This window comes from Natrix helvetica (assembly GCF_964273705.1).
Source record: "Natrix helvetica genome assembly, chromosome: 2".
NCBI lineage: Eukaryota > Metazoa > Chordata > Lepidosauria > Squamata > Natricidae > Natrix > Natrix helvetica.
In genome coordinates, this window is record NC_138552.1 from 274,591,448 (window position 1) to 274,614,833 (window position 23,386).

General features: G+C 39.8%; 1 protein-coding gene across 2 annotated transcripts; it reads right to left on the bottom strand.

The window, feature by feature from the left end:
- Nucleotides 1–1,046: 1,046 nt before the first annotated feature.
- On the bottom strand, nt 1,047–22,744 carry ASL (argininosuccinate lyase). 2 transcript variants are annotated; one of them, XM_081940378.1, is made up of 17 exons: nt 22,649–22,744; nt 22,378–22,439; nt 16,670–16,864; nt 14,794–14,877; nt 13,787–13,843; nt 12,675–12,772; nt 11,241–11,318; nt 10,661–10,738; nt 9,315–9,367; nt 8,614–8,676; nt 7,497–7,611; nt 6,617–6,701; nt 5,947–6,006; nt 4,293–4,376; nt 3,684–3,764; nt 2,662–2,768; nt 1,047–1,282 (listed from the first exon to the last, which is right to left on the bottom strand). In XM_081940378.1, exons 2-17 carry the CDS (start codon nt 22,387–22,389, stop codon nt 1,138–1,140), a joined length of 1,395 nt encoding a protein of 464 aa, XP_081796504.1. In that variant the 5' UTR covers nt 22,390–22,439; nt 22,649–22,744; the 3' UTR covers nt 1,047–1,137. The 2 variants fall into 2 exon arrangements, with proteins under 2 accessions (XP_081796504.1, XP_081796505.1); XM_081940379.1 differs by lacking the exon at nt 22,649–22,744 and adding an exon at nt 22,534–22,646.
- Nucleotides 22,745–23,386: the final 642 nt, after the last annotated feature.

The following is a 23,386-nucleotide window of genomic DNA, read 5'->3' on the forward strand; positions in this document are numbered from 1 at the left end:
GATGGAAGCTATTAAGAGTGAGTGTGTTTCCTGCCTAAAACATGTTTCTCTATTTCTTATCCAGGGAAATATAATATTCTTCCTTCTTAATATTTCCCAGGATATTTCATTTTTCTAGCAGAGGGGTGGGTTTTAACTTCCTACAATAGCTTTGCCCAATAGGATATTGCTACTGGTGGTTCTCAGTATTGAGCTCCATGTATGTCTTTTTGTATTTTGATGAGCCAAGATTGGACTCTTATTGTATCTTTCCCATTTATTTTAACATATTTTGCCAACCCAGCTCATTATAGTCATGATCTTCCTCCCCGCTATTGTTGTTGTTGTTGTTGTTGTTGTTGTTGTTGTTGTTGTTAATAATAATATGTGGTTAAACTTTGGTGAGATTCACAGCCTTTGGGGCTGGTTGGTAATTATTATTAATTTATGATTAGTAATTGATGATGATGATGATGATGATGATGATGATGATTAGTTGCACAGTTAGCCAAATGTTCAGACTGGATTTGGCATTTTTGACTGCCTATAAAGTTCTTCCCAAGGACATGGGATAGGCAGATGTCGATGTTTGATGGTATTGCAGATATTGTCGCAGGATGTCAGCTGTTCCAAGTAAAGCTGCCTTTTGCAATTGACTGATGGTGAATTTGTCAATGCTGTTCAAGTGGTGCTCCAATGATTTGGGGATTGCACCTAAGGAGCTATTATTATTGGTACTATTTGCCACCTATCTCATCATGGGGCTACTTTTTTATTGTAAATAAAAACGATAAAATGATAAAAAATCTTGTTCTTGGTTACCACTGTATGTACTGTATATTTGTTATTGATTTGTTTTCTATTGAGTTTTAATTTTATGTTAGGTACCCAGAGTCACGGTTGAGATGGACAGCTATATAAGTTGATTAAAATAAGTGACTACATAAATCTTTCCCAGTGGAAATACTTATAAAATAATAACTAAGTAATTTTTTCCTGGTTGAAACATACTGTATGACAGGGAAAAAAAAGACAGAAAAGAAGAAGCATACACAGTTTTTCCTGAAATCCAATATGCCACTGTATTTATTATCTTGTGATTAAACATGCTAAGCAGAAACCTGCAGCAACGGGACAGTATTTCCCCACACTCAAAACTTAATCCTTCTGTCTCTTCAGCATCTCCTTCAGATATTCAATCTGGGCACTCACACAGCTCCTGGCGGTGCCCCCAGGGGAGGTGTACTGCTCCACGCTATGCTGATGGTTGAAGATTTGTGAGATATCACTTCCCATCATGGGGCTGGAAGGAGCAACAAGAAATAGCTTCAATCAGGTATTATGGAAAGACAGTTTTTTAAACCTAAAGCTTCTCTTTTCACACATTTTAACTGGCCGAGAAACGGAATGCAGAAGCTCTGCAAATAGGAACAGCTGTCACCTTCAATGGCTCCTACTAGACCGGGTGGGGGGGGGGAACAATGGCCCCTTTACGACCTGTGGACTTTGACTCCCAGAATTCTTGTGCCAGCCATGGGAGTCTGGAAGTCGTAAAGTCCACAGGTTGTAAAGGGGCCATTATTCCCCACTCCTGTCTTAGAGAATGAACAGATCATTGTTAGTAAGGCAAGTGGACTACCCAGCCTAGCTTACCTAGGCTAGAATTATGCAATTTCACATTCTAGAACAGGGTTTTCACCATGCTGGCTGGGGAATTCTGGGAGTTGAAGTCTACGTATCTGAAAGTTGCCAAATTTAAAAAAAACACTGTTCTAGAATCTGGTGCTACATCTCAAGGCTTGGAGTACAGTCTCCTCAGCTCATACCAAAGTGGTCACTAATTTGTAATTTTTAAATGCAGAACTTAGCTTTACTCAGGTTTCAGAGCAAATACAAGGAAACCAAAGTCAGATTTCTGGCCTGGTTCCGCTATTGTTTTAAACTACAACCCTTAGCTTGCAACTAAAAAGCCAAATGTGGCCCTCAGTCTGGAACACAATTCATGACTCCTCAATACAACCCTGTGAGGTAGATTAGGCTGATAGACAATGAGCCTTTCTGTGAACTTTCTGGTTAAGCAGGGATTTGAACATGGATCTGGTACTCAATCTTAACACTCCATTCCTTTAGCATTGACTACAAAAGATTGCTTACTTTATCCCCTTTATGATTGTACTTATAAAATAGTTTTCATCATTACATTATTAGGTTGTACTATTCAAGGGATAATTTCCATCCCTGGAAAAAAAGATATGGAATTGTGGGGTCCCAGAATAGATGACTAATAGCATAAGTCTTTAACATTCCATAAATGTGACTTATCTCCATATCCAACTGCTACTAGAGGTAGTTTAATATTCTTCCTTGTTTTCAAGAGTTAGCAATAGCAATAACAGACTTACCAACCTCTTCATAGATTTTACAGCCCTCTCCAAGCGGTTTATAGAGTCATCCTATTTGTGGATGACTATTTGATCCTATTTGACCCCAACAATCTGGGTCCTCATTTTACCCATCTCGGAAGGATGGAAGACAGAGTCAACCTTGAGGCGGTCAGGATCGAACTGATGGTGGGCAGAATTAGCCTGTAATACTGCCTTCCAACCATTGAGCCACCATGGCTCTTAAAAGCAATATCTACTATAGGAAAGCTTTTAAAAGCTCCCATAACCCAATACATACTGAATTCCCTTCAGGTCATCCATGGATAAATGATTAAGAGTCACTCCTTTGCTCTCGGCTAAACGGACTGCCTTCCCCACAACAGTGTGGGCTTGTCTGAACGGCACCTGGAACACAAGGGAAACAAAATTAGGAGGCTTAAATATTTTTCGGTCTAATTTTTATCCTCAAAAGATCCCCAATGTTCTGAAGCTGACATTTCAGCGCTGACGTTTCCAACTATTTCTGGACTATAGAATGTGGCACAGAGATGAAATGCAAAACCCAATGGCAGCATCATTTATGGAGGCTCTTGGATCGCTGCTGGGATATTCTTTGAGTTGGGCAGCCCAGGGGTGGGTTCCTGCCAGTTCTAGCCTCTTCTATAGAAGAGGTTCCACAAATCTACAGTGCTGTTTAGAACCGGTCCAATTCCCTCCCCCCACCTGTCCGCACATCATCAAGATGAAGAGTGAGAAAAGGAATTCTGGGAGTTGAAGTCCACAAGTCTTAAAGCTGTCAAGTTTGAACACCCCTGGGGTTTTTTTCCTAAAGGGTTAGGGGTGCGAGGGTCTTGTAACTTGACAGCTTTAAGACTTGCGTGCTTCAAATGCCAGAGTTTCTGAGCCAACATTTTGGTTGCTAAGCAAGAACGTTGTTAAGTGAGTTTCACCACATTTTACAAGTTGGCCACGCCCACCCAGTCACATGGCCAGCAAGCCACTCCCACCCAGTCACATGGCTGGCAAGCCACTCCCACAAAGCAGGCCACACTACAGAAGAGGTTCTAAAAAAATTTGAAACCCACCACTGGGGCAGCCCTATAAATCCATTAAATTAAATAACAGATACTGGAAGAAGGTACAGACTTGTCAGTATAGTCAGCAATTCCTCAGGCTCAAAGGTTTTCTCCAATATTTGTTCAGGGTCGTAAGAAAAGATATCCAGCCCATTTCTTGCCAGCTACATCCTGTGCCATTGGAGTCATGGTCTTGGCACATGGATATAAGTGATTCTATTCCCCTACAAGCTTGGATACTCACTCCTTTGCGCACCAAATAGTAAGCAAGATCTGTAGACAACATTTCAGGGGTCAGGGCTCTTTCCATGTTATCCCTGTTGATCTAGACAAATGAATGAAAGAATGGTGAGAAGGAATCATAATTATCACGTTAGCTAGTCAAAGTGAATGAATGTATTTTTAACCATTATTTTTTTAAAAAACTGAACATGGCAGTTACATTCAACTTGGCAAAAGCATAATGGGATTTCTGCTCCTTGAGTGTCAAAAGTAGTTGTAGGCTGGAATAAAGGGGCAAAAAAATATTTAAGCCATTCTAGCTGATAGGATAAAGGGGATGCGGTGGCTCAGTGGCTAAGACGCTGAGCTTGTCGATCAGAAAGGTCAGCAGTTCAGCAGTTCAAATCCCTAGCCCCACATTACAGAGTGAACTCCTGTTATTTGTCCCAACTCCTGCCAACCTAGCAGTTCGAAAGCATGTAAAAATGCAAGTAGAAAAATAGGGGCCACCTTCGGTGGGAAGGTAACAGCATTCCGTGCCTAGAGTCGGAAACGACTAGCATATATACTGTAAGTGCGAGGGGAATCTTTATCTTTACCTTTAGCTGATAGGATAACCCATCCTGCTCACCTGGAGAGTGGAGATAACTCCGGTGGTAACTTTAAGCACAGTGCTCAGGGTATCCATCACATCAATCACAGCTTCCTTATCTTCCTATTTGTAAAAAAAATGTTGAAAGAGATGTCTAAGAAGATAATGGCTGGTAGGGGAAGAACATCCTCTGTCCCCCAACATCTGGTATTTCAGTGCATGTGGAAGCTAATATACTATGGGGAGAAACTTCCACCTTTTACAAGGGCTGTTTCCCAGGGTAAGACTCAAGGTCACCTTAGTCTAGTAGCCAGTTTCCAGTAATGAAAAGGTCCTTAGTAAGCTCTAGTACTAAAAGATAAACCACTTACAAACATGGTGATTCTGATAATAATCACATACAGATCCTCCCCAATAATGATCATGAGGACCATATGTCAGAAATGTCATTCTATATTTGCTAACCTTCAAGCAAAATTCAATGGCTGCATTCACGTAATAAGTTGAATATGGATATTGAATTAAGCTATTTTCTAGATTTGCACTTTAGATTGCATGACACACTAACCTGTTAGCCATAACACAGGTACACAAAACATTAGTCTTTAAAAAAAAAGATTATTTACGGTCACAGACCAAAACACAAGTACTACAAAGAGACATAAGAGAATTGATCATAGCATCATAGCAATCAGTCACCAGAAGGTTAACTAAGGAAAGTTACAGCATTCTCCTCTAATGGTTACAGCTCTTAAGAAAAATTTGGAAACCTGAGAGGTGATGTATGAGGAGCCATCTCCAAGGCAATATACAAACAAATTACAGCCATTAGGTCTAGAAGGGACGATTTCAAGAAGAGACAGTAACTTGGATCTGACAAAACATTAGTCAACCTTAGCATGTTATGCACGTATGTCTTCTAGGACAGGGATGTCAAGCTGGTGGCCCACAGCCCGGGTGTGTCACGCGAAGGCCATGGCCACCCCAGCTCCACAAAGGGAAAAAACATCGTGAAACATCATGTGACAGCAATGTGACGTCACAAGTTTGACACTGGTGCCCTAGGATGTTTAATCTGATTACGTATGTGGTGTTATCACAACCTAATTATGTCAGCTTAGAGTAGCCTAAAAAGGATCTGAGTGGAGCAGAAGGCAGCCGATCTAAGTCAAGATTCTCTGAAAGTGGTAAATTCCCAAAAAAGAAAATTATTTCTCAACAAATTTAGCTTTTACAATGGCGGCTGTCTCTGTTAACAGTAAGAGAAATGGACGTAAGGATGAATTATGCAAAACAAAACAATTTTGAATTTGCAAGTAAGCCAAGGAAATGGTTGGCAGGAATGTTATCAAATTAGTAAGATCAATTTATACCTCACAAAAAGCACAGATAATTGTGAATGGCTGAAGAATTATGGGAACTGAAGTCCACACATGTTAAATTCACTGAGGTTAAGAAGCATTAAGCCTAAACTAGCCTAGGTGCTCACCAGCTGCTTTCTGGACCTTATCAGCCCAAAGTCTACCTTTAGCTAAAGAATTAGCCCCAAACCACTTGAATTCAAGCATTGTTCTCCTCTTGCAGCAGGAAGTAACAGAATCACAACTACATAGTCTAAAACCAGCTGAATATGCAGAGAAGCAGCAACTAGAACAAGCCTTGATGATCAGATGGATAGAATCCCATCATTTACCTGCAGATCCTTGTTATAGGTACTGGGAAGTCCTTTCAGAATCACAAGGAGTCCAGTAGCCTGCAAGAGGTCCAAAAAGCTCTGTTAAAATTCCCAGTTCTTGGCCATGTCATCATCAAGGGCAGTAAATCTCCCCACCTCACTTTAAAGGCTACAGTCTTTTGTGCGTGCATCAATACTCTAGCCCACCCACCCCCCACCCCACAGCTTCATGAATCCTTGTTTTCTTAGAAAGCCTGCATTAGTTTTCTTTCCAGGCTCCTCTTAACTCCATCCTCAGTTTACAATGAATATTTAACTTTTAAAAATAGGGGCTATAATAGTGTAACATCCTAATCCTAATTTCTTCCTTCTGTGGGTCGTCCCAAATGTGTTTTTTTCCTCCAAAAGGCAACTGGACTTTTTTCCCCCTTGAAGACATTTCACTTCTCATCCAAGAAACTTCTTTAGTTCTGACTGAAATTCTGTGGGGTTTATATGTCAGGTTCTGCAGGGGTTCTATGTCAGGTTCTGGGGGGTTTATATGTCAGGACTAACAACTTCCCTTGCAAACATATTCCTGGCTTGCTAAAGCATTTCCACCAACTCAGTATTGTGATGCTTGTGACACGAAGAAACAAGCAAGCAAACAAACAAACAAATTCTGTGTTAATGAAACCTGAACACTTACTCTTCCAATCACTCGGCCAGCCTTGCTGCGGATCAATTCAAGGCTATCGGGATTTCTTTTCTGGGGCATCAGGCTGCTCCCAGTGCTTTAACCAAAAACAAAAACAAAATATCATCATGCATTTGCAAATATCTCAAGCTTCTAATGCCCAAGCAATATCTAATTCTGCACTATTAGCATGAATTCACAAATTTTCTGTTTAGACGGGAGATGGGGTTATTTACTTATTTGCTTTCCAACTGAAGAGGGTGCTAGAGGAAATGCTCTGGTGCAAGGGTCTCCGACCTTGGCAAGTTTAAGCCGGGAGTTGAAGCCCTCCAGGCTTAAACTTGCCAAGGTTGGAGACCCCTGCCCTGGTGCCCAGATCTCTGGTCATGCCTACTTGGTTCACTGTTGGGAACTCCATCACTAGGTACTGTAGTCAGTAATTGAAACGTCACGTGACTGCATCGGAATTATGAATTCGCTTCTGTTTCCATCATTAAGCGAATCAGTGCAGTCATTAAACAAGACATCACGTGACCACAACTTACAATTTCATTTCTGCATTGGTTGCTAAATGAGGCACTTGATAAGCAAATATATTGTCAGTATTGTCTTTTCAACTTGACTTTTCAAATTGCTTCTGCTTCCTGGATGGTTTTATTACTGAAGTTTTACGATTGCAGTGCTCATTTGATTCGCTGTATTCAATGCTGCACGGCAAGCTGCTTTCTCAGTGAAAAGACAGTAGAACAATATTTTGGGGAGGGAAAAAAAAGTTATAATTGTAGGAGCTCCAGATAAGAGTCTCCATCCATGCAATAATCAAAGTTACTGGACTCTAGAATGAGATTGCTAGAACAATGATTTGAAAGTATGAGAGATGCCGCCAAATTACCAATATGCATCTGAGAGAGTGATGAATCCAAACTCCTTTGTGGCATAGAGAATCAGATCTTCAGATAATCTGCTCAGGTGGACCATGATCATGGAAGCAATGTAAAGAAACTCCACTGATAAAAGAAAGAAGGGGGAGCGAGAGAGGGGGGAAAGTCTAAATTTTGTTTCTGAATGAAAAGCAAAGTATGCTGCTCTCCCTGGCTAGAAAACAATCATTGCATAATCTAGGGACGTAAAATTAAGAAGTATCTCTAAAAGCATTTTTTGTTGAGACCTGGAATCTCCCTTCCATTGAGGACCGGTACATTGCACGAGTTAAAAAAAGTGCTGTGAAAATACTTACAGACCCCTCGCATCCTGGACATAAATTGTTTCAACTCCTACCCTCAAAACGATGCTGTAAGAGCACTGCACACCAAAACAACTAGACACAAGGACAGTTTTTCCCTAAACACCATCACTCTGCTAAACAAATAATTCCTGCAACACTGTCAAACTATTTACTAAGTCTGCATTACTATTAATCTTCTCATTGTTCCTATCACCCATCTCCTCCCACTTATGACTGTATGACTGTAACTTTGTGCTTGTATCCTTACGATTGATATTGGTATTGATTGTTTCCTAATATCATTTGATTGCTTCTCTGTATCTTATGACTATCATTAAGTGTTGTACCTTATGATTCGTGACAAATGTATCTTTTCTTTTATGTACACTGAGAGCATATGCACCAAAGACAAATTCCTTGTGTGTCCAATCACACTTGGCCAATAAAGAATTCTATTCTACTGTGGGTGATTTGGCTTAGTCTTTGTTTTGGGGGAGATTGGGAGATGACATGAAAACACTCAATCCCTGTAAAACTTAACACATTCATTTCACCCTTCAACCCACCCATCAAAATCAGAACCACATTCTGGCATTCTGGCTGACGTATTTGGGGTTTACAGCTTTTGACCTACTGTGCATGGGCCAGCATTGCTCTTGAGAGAACCACACGTGCATACCACACAGGGGTTCAACTCCTCCCATTTTTGTGTGTGTAATCATATTATTTTGCGACTCTCCCCAGAATGGACTGCCAAAAAGAAACACAAAAGCAGTGTACCTACCCGCAAAATCTCGATCGCTCACTGCATCCATGCTGTTGATGCTGATGGTGGCAAAATCCAGTTCTGTGATTAAAAGGAAAAAAAAAGCAAGGGTACAGTTAATTCTGGAGATTCTGGGAATAGGATTCCAACATTTCTGGAGGGTCCCAGTTTAGAGAAGGAAATCCATGGGGTTTTTTCCCCTCAAAGGTTCTACAAACTGGCATGTAAGACCCAACAGCCATGAAATTCAACATAAGTATCAGTGGTGAAATTCATTTTTTTTAAAACTACCGGTTCTGTGGGCGTGGCATGGCATAGTGGGCGTGACAGGGTGGGCGTGGCAGAGGTATTAGTCCCCAGGACTAATACCTCTGTATGTCTCCAAGCTTGAGCGTCAGAAATTCTCTTGTTAGGAATGTTAACCTCACTCCCATCAAACTGTTTTAAGAACAAAGTCCCAAATGGCATTGGAAGTATTTAAAGCAAGGTTAAAAAGAATGAGTGGCCCTGAGATGATAGCCATCTAATCTACCTGGCCGATGATCGTGGGTGGACCAAGGACTCGGTTTGAAAACCACTGCTGTGAAACATCAAGAATTATGTTTATCACTCTGTGTGGGAACTTCAACATACTTGTGCCTAACCCTTGATCTCATTCTAATCCCTTTGCCTTCTGGACACATTTCAACTGCTTATTCAAGCGGAGACATAAAGCTCACCTCGGCGGAGCAGTTCACGGTCCAGGCCAAATGGGTTGCCAGCCAAAGCCCCACTGCAACAGAGAGAAAGATTAGAAGGAATCCTTAAAACATCTACAAAGGGAAAAGACATCTCACAGAGAAAAGTGGGCCCGAATTGCATGCCCCAGATCCCTGCAGTGCTCCACAGTGATCGCGTGTTCCCTCAGTAGCATCCTATGGAACAAAGTCAGAGGATCTTTGCTTTGCTGGCCACCAATAATGTCAATAATGCCAGTCTAGCTTTGGAAACCCTAGTCAGGAATCTTAAATTGCATCCTCATTTTCCACACACTTTCATTCCATTTCCTCCATATGAATGACCAAGTGGTGAAGCACTTGAATGGTATTTTATTATTAATTATAATGCACCTAGGCCACGGGTGTCAAACTCGCCACCACGTTGATGTCACATTATGTAGAGTGACTTTTTTCCTTCACGGAGCTGGAGTGGGCATGGCCTGTGTGTGTGAATGCATCCAGCCAATGGGTTGCCAGGTTGCCAGTTTGGCATCCCTGATCTAGGCCTTCTCTAGTGATTCCCCTTATTTTTTTTTAGTCAATCTCCCTATTACAGGTAGTCCTCAACTTACAACGGTTCCATTACTGACCATTCAACGTTACAACAGCACTGAAAAAAAGTAATCTATGACCATTTCCATACTTATACCCATTGAAGCATCCCCATGAGTATGTGATCAAAATTGGGCCACTTGGTAACTGACTCATATTTATGAGGGTTGCAATGTCCCAGGATCACGTGATCACCTTTTGCGAACTTCTGACAAGCCAAGTCAATGGGGAAGCCAGATTCACTTAATACGTGCAGTGATTCACTTAACAACTGTGACAAAAAGGTCATAAAATGGGGCAAAACAAACTTTAAAAATGTCTAATTCAGCAACAGAAATTTTGGGCTCCATTGTGGTCATAAGTCGAGGTTTACTACCTGTAGTGACTTTTTTCAATTAAATTTAGCCAAGGATTGTACAAGCCAGAGAAATGTCAAAAATGATGTCTATATTAATGCCGCCTCCTCCATTCTTCTTTGTCCTTCTGCTTTCGGACAAAGCAGCCAAATTATGATTATCTTGTCAATCTGTGAGATGTACGTTTTTATGTGATTGCACAGACCTATTTCTGGAAACCGAGTTGAATACAATAACAGACTGGCTAAACTGAGTGTTTGCAAATACAATTGGGAGGGAGGAATTATTCTATTTTCCTCACCCATATCAAAAATTTTTGATCTAGATATGTTCACAGCAAGTTAGTTTGACCTCTACTGGCCCACAAACATTTTCTGGGGTGGGTGGGGTTGCTTTTACCTTCCCAAAGGCAGAACGTTGATCCTTTTTTTAGCCTCAAACAGGCGCTCATGGTCTCTGGTCAGAGCGACAGCAAAACTGTGAGAAAAAAGAAAAAAAAAGGAAGGGGAAAGAAGGGAGGGAGGGAGGGAGGGAGGGAGGGAGGGAGGGAGGGAGGGTAGTTCTTTGTTAGAGAATTTTAATAGGTGCAGATAATAGGAAATCTTTACAGCAGCAAAATTGTTCTTGATATGGACTGCAGAATATATTTGTAAAAGTATTAACTTAAATAGTGTACATAGCCATGTAAGCCCTTCTCAAACAAAGGAAGAAATAGCATGCTAAGCATTCACTATAAGCAAGAAAAATAAATACATAACATTTAAAAATTCCAAATTTCAAAAGCAACATTTGATGGGATCTGAGTTTTGAATCTGGAAGTTCAATTCCAAACTAAAAGCAGGTCTATTGTCAGATACAACCTTTTATTTTCCATTTTCATGGGACACCAGCTGTTGTTATAGAATAGATGGTGGCTATAATTTGTTTGATGTAAGCACTGACAAAAGTTAACTCCAGAAAGTGCTAAGGGATTGGTTACCTGAGTAAAAAGTGGCTCCATCTGATTGGTTGAGCCTTTTGCAGGTGGGTGTAACCAGGAAATATCACCTCCATCTCACTACAACAGAACAAGCAGACCACAACATTACAGATTTATTCTTAATTTTAACAATGAGGAGACAATTGAAGGGGGAAGAACCCCAACAATTATTTACGAAGCATCATCCTGTCAAATATTAACAAGGAAAAACATGGTTTTGTAATGGGGAAAATTCACAGATGAAAAATATATCAATGTATACCAGTTGTCACATTCTATTACTATGAACCAAACCAATAGCCTAATTACTGGGAGAAAGCAACTAGGCTTATGTGCCTATTAATTGTTTGTTATGATCAATGGCAGGTCAGACTCAAAAACCAAAGAGGTTTACTAGGTAGTTAGAAAGTAGCTACCAACCCTATGCAGTTGGCCAGCGTCCTTTTACAGTCCCCTAGGGTTTGCTTTGGAGGGAAGCTATAGGGCAAAACCCCTGTCCCTCACTTGGTAACTACACAAAGCTCAGCCCTTGACAACTACACAAAGCTCAGTGTGGTTTCTTCAGCTGAAAAGGCTTTGCATGTATCTCAGATATGATGAACCTAATTCATGGAGAATATGTTTGCTTGGAATTTTTTTGTCACTAGCTGATAACCCGGCTTTGCTCGGGTATTTATTTATCCTAATTCTGTATTAGGTTGGAGGCCTCCTGTAGAGTACTGTGAAGCCGTTACCAGGGCAACTCTGCTGTGCTGTACAGTAGATGCCACGTTAAGGCACAACAGGCTGTATCCTAGCACTTTCACACTAATGCACACTATCACTGTCAAAAGTACTGTGATTTGACACTATAGATATAATTCATTCCTTTTCACTTCAGCAGCCCAGGCATTCCAGAGTTATGCTGTCAGGCCTGTAGTTATGTTTCTTTTAGGATCTTTGGCCTGCCACACTTTCTATTATTTTCCTATGCTGTTTCATTAGTGTAGTAGTTGGGAGAGGGGAATAGAAAGGAGTAGATTTGTGGAATGTGTTGTTGTCATTCTTTCTAGAAGTCCAAAGTCATCTTTTTTTAGGACTTTCTTAGTCTGGGTGATTCCATGACAAGAAAGCAAACAGTATTGGTAGTCCTCGTAACTAAATGAAGCATTCATTGTATATCTGAGGACCTACAGTAGTTTCAAGGACTTGGTGCTTTGCTTACGGGTTAAGCATCTGGTCAGTCAGTGGGGGAATAAGATGGCTGGATGGGACTTCTCACACGTTTCCTGATGCTTTTAAGCAGGGATAATAAGAGTGAATTTTGGGTTATTTCAATAGGAATTTTATTAATGGAGGGACAATGAAATGATGGGAGAGACAGCTGGACTCAGGCAGATGCTCTCAACCACAGCCTGTAAATCCACTAGACTTAAAAGAAAGAGCCAGGCTTACGTAGAAGCACGTTCCATCAGGGTCCGAATGAGCTGTTGAAGGTGAACGGACAGCATTGTCATGGAGCTCTTCATGAACAACCTCAGATCAGTCACTATCTGTAAGAAAGACACACATCTGGATTTTCAAAAAGGAGACCAAAACCATCCAATGGAACAGGGATCACCAATCTTGGCAACTTTACGACTTGTGAACTTCAACTAATTTAACAACTGCAGTGATTCACTTAACAAATGTGGCAAAATGGGGCAAAACTCACTTAACAAATTTCTCACTAAGCAACATACATTTTGGGCTCAGTTTGGTTGTGAGTACTACATGTTTTTTGGAGAATAGAGTTCAGATAGCAGGTAATGTCTGAAGGCACCATTTCAACATCCCTTCAGAATAGCTAGAGACAGTGCTAAACTTAATTATTCTAGCAGGTATCCATTCTCAGTATAATGGAGCCTCATTTGAATGGATTCCTGCGTTCTTTATTCTAGAATGTCTGATAATGAAGAAATTAAGACATCTTGGGCATTTATATCATTTGTGTGAAGATATTATCATACAAATGACACCACCACTACCAAAAGGTTATCTGTTGCCTGTCAAATCCAGGACAGTGAAGCTTCTATCATTACAAATACAAAGAGGCTGCCATAAATTATGGAGGAGGACAAGAACTAAAATAATTCTGAATTCTGCATCCTGCAAGCCATTATTAATTAGTTGCAAGAAGTAAAAAATGAAGGGAGAATTTATTTGAAACTCCTCTTATTAGCCGGTTAAAATCGTCATATTTGACCACATTTTTCTGTCAGATGAATATTTAACCAAAATAGGACTACAAATAGCTGTAACTATATCATATGCAATTTTAGTTCATTTCCAACATACGTTTTTTAAAATAATGGAGTTCAAAAAATGTTAGGGGTTATTTTGCTATTGTTTCAAATCAAAGAAAACTAATTTGGTGTTCTTTAACACTTTGTAATAATTTAGATTTTCAAGATCTTCCAAAGATCGCCTATTTCTTTGCCCAGAAAGATGAAACAGAAAGGGGGAGGAGAAACATTGGAATATCAATATAGCTAAAATTATTTTGGAACCATTCATATTATTCTTACTTGATCATTCCTGCTTCGTCCAGTGTGAAGCTTTCCAGCCACATCACCAATCAGTTCCTGAAAATAAAAAGAAAGGTTTCATTCTCCAATATTTCGAAGACATTGGTTCCTATAAGTAGTTGCAAAGTTTGACTATTTCCAAGATTAGCCTCCTGACACCATGTATATTTCTCAGAATTTTCAATTTATTCATTTATTTATAATAAATAAATACATAAATGAATACATTTATTTATAACTTTACAATTTATTCACTGATTTATAAATAAATAATTTTTTTAATTTTTATTAGCCGTCTATCTTACCATAAGGTAATTCTGGTTGGCTTACAATTACATAAACAATTAGAATATAAAAATCAGACATTAAAACTAAGAATGCATGGGGAGGGCAGGGGCAGAGTGGGGGGAAGTGGGATTTGTTATTACTTGAAAAATCACCTCCATTGCACCGTTCCCTCACGGGGGGGGGGGGGGGAAGCCAACTGGTAGAGCCATATCTTTAGACCCTTATGAAAAGATAGGAGGGTTGGAGCCAACCTCACATCGCAGGGCAGAATGTTGCTCTTTTTCTAGATTCAGTGGGATCATTGATTCATTTATAGATGTATACCCTGCCTTTACTTTGGACAACACAACAATCCTTCTTCCTACTTCTGATCCCACAACAACAACCCAGTGAAGTGGATTGGATGAGAGAAAGTGACTGGCCTCCAGTCACCCAGCTGATTTTCATGCATAAAGGAGAACTAGAATTCAGGTAGCCCTAATTTCCAGTCCACACCTTCATTTAACTGGTTCAGCAAATTTACCTCACACCCTCATCATACTCTTTTTCCTTGTTGGAAGAGCTCCACTCCTTGTTATCCTTTTTGTCCTACTCTACCAACCAATTGCTCTACCTGGAATAGCTTGAAGATTTATGAATATTCCAAATCAACACAACCACTGTAGAAACATTAGCCTTCAAATCAGAAAATTTCAGTCAAACAGATAAACCAAACAAACCTTGAGTCTACGTTCAACGGTAGTATGGATGTCCTCATCGGTTCGGCTGATTATCAAGCTGCCCTTGGAACACTCATCAGAAATCTACAATAGCACCAGTCAAAGAAAAAGTTGTTTAGTAATTCACAAAATGTCCTTGTTGTCCAGGGGAAAAAAGGAGGCTTAATGGATCATTCATGGGCTAAATAGCAAGGCCTGTCCTTAGAAGTCCTAGCTGTAATCTTCTTGGCAGAGATCTGGAAGGAGCGACTATGTCCATGATATCATCAGCACAGTAGCAGCACTTAGCAACTTTCTAGATGTGTTGGGACTACAATTCCCATAATTCACAGTCTAAACTGAAACTCTTTGCTCTGTATTCACAGACTCTGGACCAGATTAAAGGTCTTTCCCGTTCTAATTAATGAAAGATGGAAAGCATATTTCCATGCAGAGTTAATTAAGCCAAGCAGTGTTAGATTTGTGCGTGGTAACTCAGTATCAGAGAGATTCAATACAACATACATTTTTTGTTTCTTCCCATCCCTTTAAACTCTTTAAATAAAAATCATAAAGCTACTGGGGTTCATAATGTGTGGCCTTGGGTCCAGTTCTTTGCTTTTCAAGATTCTTTAGATTTCTCCAAAGCCTCAAGTTTTTTTTACCTGACCGTATCATGTTAGTTCCTTCACAGAAATCTGATAAATTTATTTGCTCAGTCTCTCTATTGCCTCTTCTTTGTTGTGCATTAGGATTGCCTAAACAAAATTAGGTTTTTCTTGTGAAACTTTCTGGGCTTTTTTTTTTTTTAGCACAGCAATAATAGAAAGACAACAGCTAATTGTGGAATTCAGTGAATGAATATAAACAGACCTGTGGCTCTCTTCTCTCTTTTGTGTTGCATAGAATTTAATAAATTACTGTACCTTTTGACCTAACTTCTCTACAGTTCAGAGAGTAACCAAGATGACAGCATGCCTATTCTAAAATGCAATTCTAACTAATTCTTACTTCTTCAAGGATTTCAGCTGAAGCTAGCTGGCAGCCTTCCACAGTTAGCAAAACGTAGGGCCTTCTTTCTGGTGTTTCTGTATTGTTTTCTTCCTTTGAATATCTCCCCAGGTACAGAGATCCCATGCTATGCCTTACTTCTTGCATAATTAGCACATCCTTGTGCTCTTCAGTGGTCTTGAGTCATCCTGGAGCCTCACAATCTGTGGTGTGGTGGCACAGTAGTTAGAATTCACTATTGCTGGCTAACTCTACCTACTGCCAAGAGTTTGATCCTGACCGGCTCAGTCTTTTATCCTTCTGAGGTCAGTAAAAGAAGGACCCAGATTGTTAGTGGCAATATGCTGACTCTGTAAACTGCTTAGAGAGGGCTGTAAAGCATTATGAAGCGATATACAAGTCTAAGTGGTATTGCTATTGCTCTTCATCTTTTTTGCAGTCCATCACTGCTTCTAAGTCATTTTTCCTTTTTTCTACCGCCTTCTCATATCAACTTGGTTTCTCCTTAACCGCTCATTTCAACCTCTCTCCTCCTATAACAGACTCTCTTTGTGAAACTTGTTAGCTCTTCTTTTCTTACCTATTTTTCAGGCTCAAGTTATGTCAACCCTAAGTCCTGTTGGCGTATCTGCGTAGACTGACAACAGGCTTGGAGGTGACATTTACCTTGTTACACAGTGCTTGGCTAAAATCGAGATCTATTTTTTGGATGCATGCTTTTAAAAATGTGGGGGGAATGCTTTGATTATCAGTTGTTATTTTATTAAGTTTATAAAATACTGATGGAAATCCGTTTTGCAAAATCCTTTTACTTACAGATGAGATGTCCCATGTACTTAAAGCTACCTTTACTTGGGAGTTCTTTCTACCTCTACCACGGCTTTACCTTCTCTAATCCACTGATGATCTTCTCCATCTCAACTTTCGACAGAATTCCAGCCTTTTCCAAAGCTTTTGCATAAGCCATGCTTCCGCAGATATCAAATTCCGACAAGCGCTTGTCAATCTCGATCGAAGCGTTAAACTGTTCCATGATGGGATCAATACTTCCCACTATCCTGCCTCCATAAAGTTTGTCACTCTAGGATGGGGAAAAGGGAAAAGCGATGTATCATAAAAGTTAATAATAACTTCTTCCAATGCCATGTTTGTATACTACCCAAATTTTTATGCTGCTGAAGGTGGGTGCCCTCAACCCATGCCATGGATAAATATTGTCTATCTGCCTTTTGGGGGGGGGGAGCTGGCATTCTCCATCAGAACTGAAGGTAATATCTATCATCTAAAGCTGTTGGGATGTTCTTGATAGATTCACCTGGATGATCATCTTACTATTTATCACATCCTAATAGGTCAGCATGTTAATTATATTATCTTTGAGATTGAAGTCATGCCCCTATCACCTTCGTAGTCAGTTCAGCTTGCTGGGAATGTTTTATTACAAGGGCATTTTAAGAAGCTCACAGGTATATGGTATTTATACAACCATATTGCATACTGCCAAATATCAGGACTGGCCTTATGTGGACTGGCATCCTGAGGAAGCAGAAAGTTTCAGTGTGATGATTCAGTAACAATACAATAGAGTCAGGAGGGACCTTGAGGTCTTCTAGTCCAACCCCTTGCTCCAGCAAGAAACCCTATACCATTCTGGACAAATAGCTGTCTAATCTCTTCTTATCCTTCAGAGATGGAGCACCCACAACTTCTGAAGGCAAGCAATTCCACTAATTAATTGTTTTCACTGTCAAGAAATTACTGGTTTTAATTCTAGGTTGGATTTCTGTTTGATAACTTTATGATGGTTTCTCAGAAACTGAGAAAAGAAATAATGATTAGGAAAACATTGAGCTTAGAAGATCTGATCATTCCTCTATTACCATAAAAGTAGTTACTGTCCCATTAGTTAATCATTTTCACCCTGAAAATTAACAAATCCTCACCTTACTACATTTAGACATTAATGTCAAGATCTTGGGAACAAAAAAAAAGATTGTCACAAATTCTACTATTTAAAAAAGAATAAATCATATGGCTGGTCAAATTATTTAAAAAAACCAATCCTTCCTCCCATTAACCAGACAGTACAATCCTATCATTTCTAACACATGGTACTGTTTTAGAAGATTTGTTTCTTATTTTCACTCATGTAGGAAGAATTCCTCCTCTGTCATATTTTACCATGTAAATAGCACCTAAAAATAGGTGTAAGTAAATGTTTATTTTTAATTGATTCAATTTGTAAAGCCACCCACTTGCCAAATGGCTCCGATAATGCTGCTTGCATAACCATTATTATTTTATCCTTTGTGTGGACGCACATAAACTCATTGATTGTGGCCCTTGTGGTTGCACTACACAATGTAAGTCTGTTTAATTTAACCTTGGTTAGATTTTCTGCGGTTTAATGAGCTTATATGGTTAATTTATGGCTGCACGTATAATGCAATTCAGAAAATTAGTTCAATCAGTAACTAGATTCATTCAGCCAGTCTAGCTAGGATTTTCCTGCTAATATAACAGGTTTCCTATTAGATTCAGAATTCTGAACACCAGATTTTCTACCACAGCACAACTTTTTTTCATTCAAATATATTTATTCAACTCTATCACTAGAGTCCAACTATTCGACACATACACACCAAACACCCTTCAAGATTCTCTTTCTATGTAGGACTCTGGCAGGATATTTATCGACTATGCGCCATATAGCTTGTTCATTTGGCTACCTGGCGGCATATAGTTTGTTCATTTTGAATGATATGCTCAGTACACTGCAGCAATTCCAAAAAGCCTTCTGTCAGCAAGATTCAGGTGCAGCTCTTGCCCTGTTTTTTCAAAGCAAACATGAAGACAGCATGTGATGCTTAAGGGCCAGTCAAAGTTCACTGGTCAGAAGTTACAGTTTCTGGGCCAAAGGAAGGCTAAAACTTCACCCAGCAGTTTTAAGGGTGTGGGGTGAGGGTATTTCTTCACGTAAGGCCATTTCAATGTGATATTTGCCACTTCTGAATGCTCTCTGCTCAGGACAGGAAGTGGACCAAAGACAATTTAATACCGATCACCAATTTTAGCTAAGTAAAGAGATATTGTGAAATTGCAGGCTTGACAAATCCACCAAAAGAATCATTTGTTCCTTATTCTGTTATACTTTGCCAGGGAATAAGGGTTTTGATTTTTGTAGTAGGGCCTTATTAGCCATACATATTTTCTCTGTGAAGTAAGGAGATAACAATAATAGAAAGTACCTCGAAAGTCTTCAATTCCCTATCTTGGGCAAGAATTCTCATACCATCCCAGACAAATCACTGTCCAACATTTGCTTGAAAACCTCCAGTGATCTAACAGCCAAGACTATACAGATAGTCCTTGACTTACAACCACAATTGAAACTGGAAAACATGTCATTAAGTCGTGCAGCCATTAAGTGAAACATCACATGATTGCAATTTGTGAACTTCCCTAATGGCTTCCCCATTGACTTTGCTTGTCAGAATCCAGCTGGGAAGTTTGCAAATTACAATCATGTGACCCCAGGAAATTGCAATCACCATAAATGTGAGCCAGTTGCCAAGCACCTAAACTGATCACATGACTGCAGTGACACTACAATGGTAATAAGTGCAAGATTCGGTCATAAGTCACTTTTTTCAGTGCCATTGTAACTTTGAACAATCTCTAAACAAATGGTTGTAAGTCAAGGACTTCCTGTAGGAGGCAAATTGTCCCATTGCTTAAGTTATCAAAGTCAGGAAATTCCTCCTTATTTTAAGTTTATGTCTCCCTCTGTAAACCTTCCATCCACCAGTTCTTGTCCTATACTCAAAATACTAGGGATAATAAATCCACATCCCTTCTCTATGATAGCCCTTCAAGAATTGGAAGTCTGCTATCAGGTCTTCCCTTTAAGCCTGTTATTTAGGCTAAACTTCAAACATTCTTCATAATATTTAGCTTCCAAGCCTCTCACTATCTTTGCTGCTTTTACTTGTACTCCTTTCCAGCTCATCAGCACCCTTCTTACGTTGTGGTTGACTAGAAGCAAATGCAATACTATATTCCAAGTGAAATCTAACCAGTGCAACATAATGTAAAAACTTATCATTCCCCACAAGCTTATCATACCACTGTTGCGTTAGCTCTTTAGCCAGTTGTAGTGCACTGTTGGCTTATGAGCAATCTATGATCTAACATGACACCCAGATCCTTCTTACAAATACAAATAATAAAAGGGAGTATTCATAGCTCAGGGTTGAAATGAGGTTTACTTGGTGCTCTCAGTGCTAGTAGGGAGCTAACACTAGGAGCTAGTACTTGTACTAATGATGTTACCTAGGTTGGGTGATGAAAAGTTTGTGAGAAAACAACCAAGCCCCGAGAGTACAAAACTAGTGTCAAGCCAATTCCTTTTTTTGTACGTGTATCCATTTTCCCCCCATCTAAACCTATTTACCTACATTTTTTAAAACACTGAATTCATTTTGTTAGATATGTTCAAATCTATAATATCCTTCTGAACCTTTGTCCTCTGCTCTATATTGACTGAATCCCCCAGTATTGTACTAAGTGAAAATTCCTCCTATCTCCTTATCTAAATCTTTTATGAAAATGTTTGAAGAGCATTGTGCTGAAGATAGCACCCTGAGATCCCACTTAATGGATTGGTGTAATATAATATAGGTATATTATTAAGGACCAAGCATTGGGTTCAATCATCTGAGTATCTATAATAGGAACTATACATACCACATTATTACATTTTACTAAGAAAGATGCTATGCGTCATCTTCTGAAATCTAAGTACATTAGATCCGGAGTATTACTTTGATCTATTAAACTAATCACTTTCTCAAACAAAAAAACAAAAAATCAAGGTTTGTCTATTTTTTAACGGAGTCACGCTAACTTCTAGTGATCTTGATCCCCTGTAAAGGCTTGCAAACCTACCTCTTGATTATCTTTTCTAGGATTCTCCCAGGTATTAATATCAAACTGACTAGTTTCCTGGGTATAGTTCTCCCCCCCCCTTTTTTTTTTTTTAAAGATAGGAACAAAATTAGCTTTGCTTCAGTTTTCTGGCACTTTTCCTGTCCAATGGCCATTCTTTAAGATTACAGTTAGTAGTTCTGAAATCACATCTATCATTTCCTTTAGTTAGGAATAGTGTTTCTCAACCTTCACTGTAGCTATATTTGCACCATATGCAACTTGGCTAATATTTCCGCAGTTGGCTTTTGGTGCCATGTTTGATATGCAAGCCAACTTTTTTGATTAGTATATGCTTGAATGTATGTGTGAATGCAGAATAAGAATGAGCTATTGCCCCTCCAATATAATGTGTGAACTGATGCTTTATGCCAGCTTTTACAGCATCAACTTGGCAACTCACTAGATGTGCTGGACTATAACTCCCAGAATTCCTAACAAAGCCATGCTTCCATGGCTGTGAAAAATGTGTTTTAACTAATCATCAGAGAACTGGTGCCCTAACTGCCATATATTCCTGTTTGACCATCATTCTTCTTTGACAGTCATTCATTCCACCATCCTCTCTTAAACTGCGTTCTGCTCTTTTCTTTTACTACTTTTTATGCCTCAAACGCAAGTTGTGCAGATCATCTGGAAAGCATCTGTTTCCTTCAACAATGTTCTCAAAACTCTAAATTTGTCAACATGAATTAGTGCAATTACCTCCCTAGGTATTTCTTCATTACTTATAATAAACTCCCAAATATACAGTCTTCATTTATATCTAATTTTGAATGAGTTGTAATCATTCTAATCCTTAGAATGAAAGCTCCTTGGGGCCAGATATTTCAAGGTATTTCTTATCCTCTCTGCTGTATAATAAAGCACCTTTCTTCACTGCTGAAGCATTTTTTAGGAATGGGGTTGTCAAAATGTTTATGATTCAGCCTCGGACTTTTGTTTAAAGTGCATTTCACATACCAGTTAGCCTGCCTACCTAATTAGGTTTTTCCCTCCAATCTGATGCCCTTCTGAGTTGTTAATAACTCAGTTAGTAGGGGAGATGATGTAACTCAAGCCCCATATAGCAAGTTAGAGAAAAATGTTGTAGATATGAGCTCAAAAAAACAGGATCTTCCCTACTCTACAAGTAAGAGCAAGTAAAAAAAAATATCTCTAGTTGGACTGGATCAAATCTATCTAGTTCTCGCCTCTGAAAGAGAACAGCAGATCTCCCTAGAAGCATATGGATACAGCAAGTAAGAACGGCTGCATCCTATTTGCTTTTTGAGGGTAGAAATGCAATGTTTTATACCATGGCACTTTTCCTCAGCTAATATAACTGTATGAAATAGCTCCAAAGTGGGAGAGGGGCATAATCAGATATGTGCTCTGCGGCCCTTAACAAACCTTGCAAGTGGTTCACAATCAATTAACTCCACCACTAAACTTCATGCAGCCCCATCGGAACCTGCCCAGTCTCTGAAACGGTTCTCTACTCCTGTTTTTCCCCCACCCCATCCCAACCCACACAGATCTCTTTGGGGGCAAGAAAGGAGGTAAGCAGAGGTCGTTTCCACGTCCAAAGAGACATGAGGGGAGAAGGTTTCCAGATGCCCCACTCACCTCAGCTGCCATGACGGACGATGTGGATTTTCTTTCTGGTTTTCGTGAAGAACGTGGAGAACCTGTCAGATAGAAGGAAGCGATCATTGCAAACAAGCGGACAGTTAGTCTGACGCACGGAGAGAGATAGGCAGACAGACACACATACACACATACACAGCCTCTCGCTCGCTCCAAAGAGGTCCCTGCCAGTGACTCGTGCAAGATCCGTAGAGACGACCGACTCACCACACTGCGACCCGATCAGCCGCTGCAGACTTAATCAACTCACCTCCCGGGTGTGCAACCACCAGCTATCCGAACTCCTGTAAATCAGCCTGTGAAGGGTCTCCTTTTCAAGGGATCGCTGCCAACAGGCCACGCCCCCCCAAGGCGGGGTTTGCTTCCAGCTGGGATGTCCTGCCCACCTGCCCTTCTTTTGCCCCCACCCCCACCCTTACCCCTTAAGCGGGACTCTATCCCCTAACAACGACCCACAGAGGACACCCAATTGCTTATTTTTCATATTCTCCCCATCCTAAGAAATTACTTAAGAAGTTCCCAGATTCAGAGGATGCTGAGTTTTCGTAGAATAATAGCAAAAAAGTGCTGTGTATACGGGTATTTTGCACACATTAGAAATCGGAAACAGTAACATATTTTGGATAGTTTTGTCCGGCCAGATTTCTACAATGCAGGACACAAGAGGGCAACAGACGGTAACATTCCAGCTTATCGTTTTCATTCGGCTGCTAGGTTTTTTTTTTTTTAAGAAACTGAAGATTTGCTTGTTGAGTTTATAGTGCCCCACAGTGCCATTTAAATACAATTCATGATCAATTAAGTATTTGGACCGTTTTGCTTATTTCATGAGATATAATTTTAAAGATGCTAATACATACTTCCTCTTGCAGGATCCAATCTTTTGCATTCATATTTTTTGCATTCATATTTTTTGCATACCATTCTGGGCTCCATTTTTAACATCCTCACAGCAATGTAGGTTGTTGACAGGTGTTGCAATGAAACA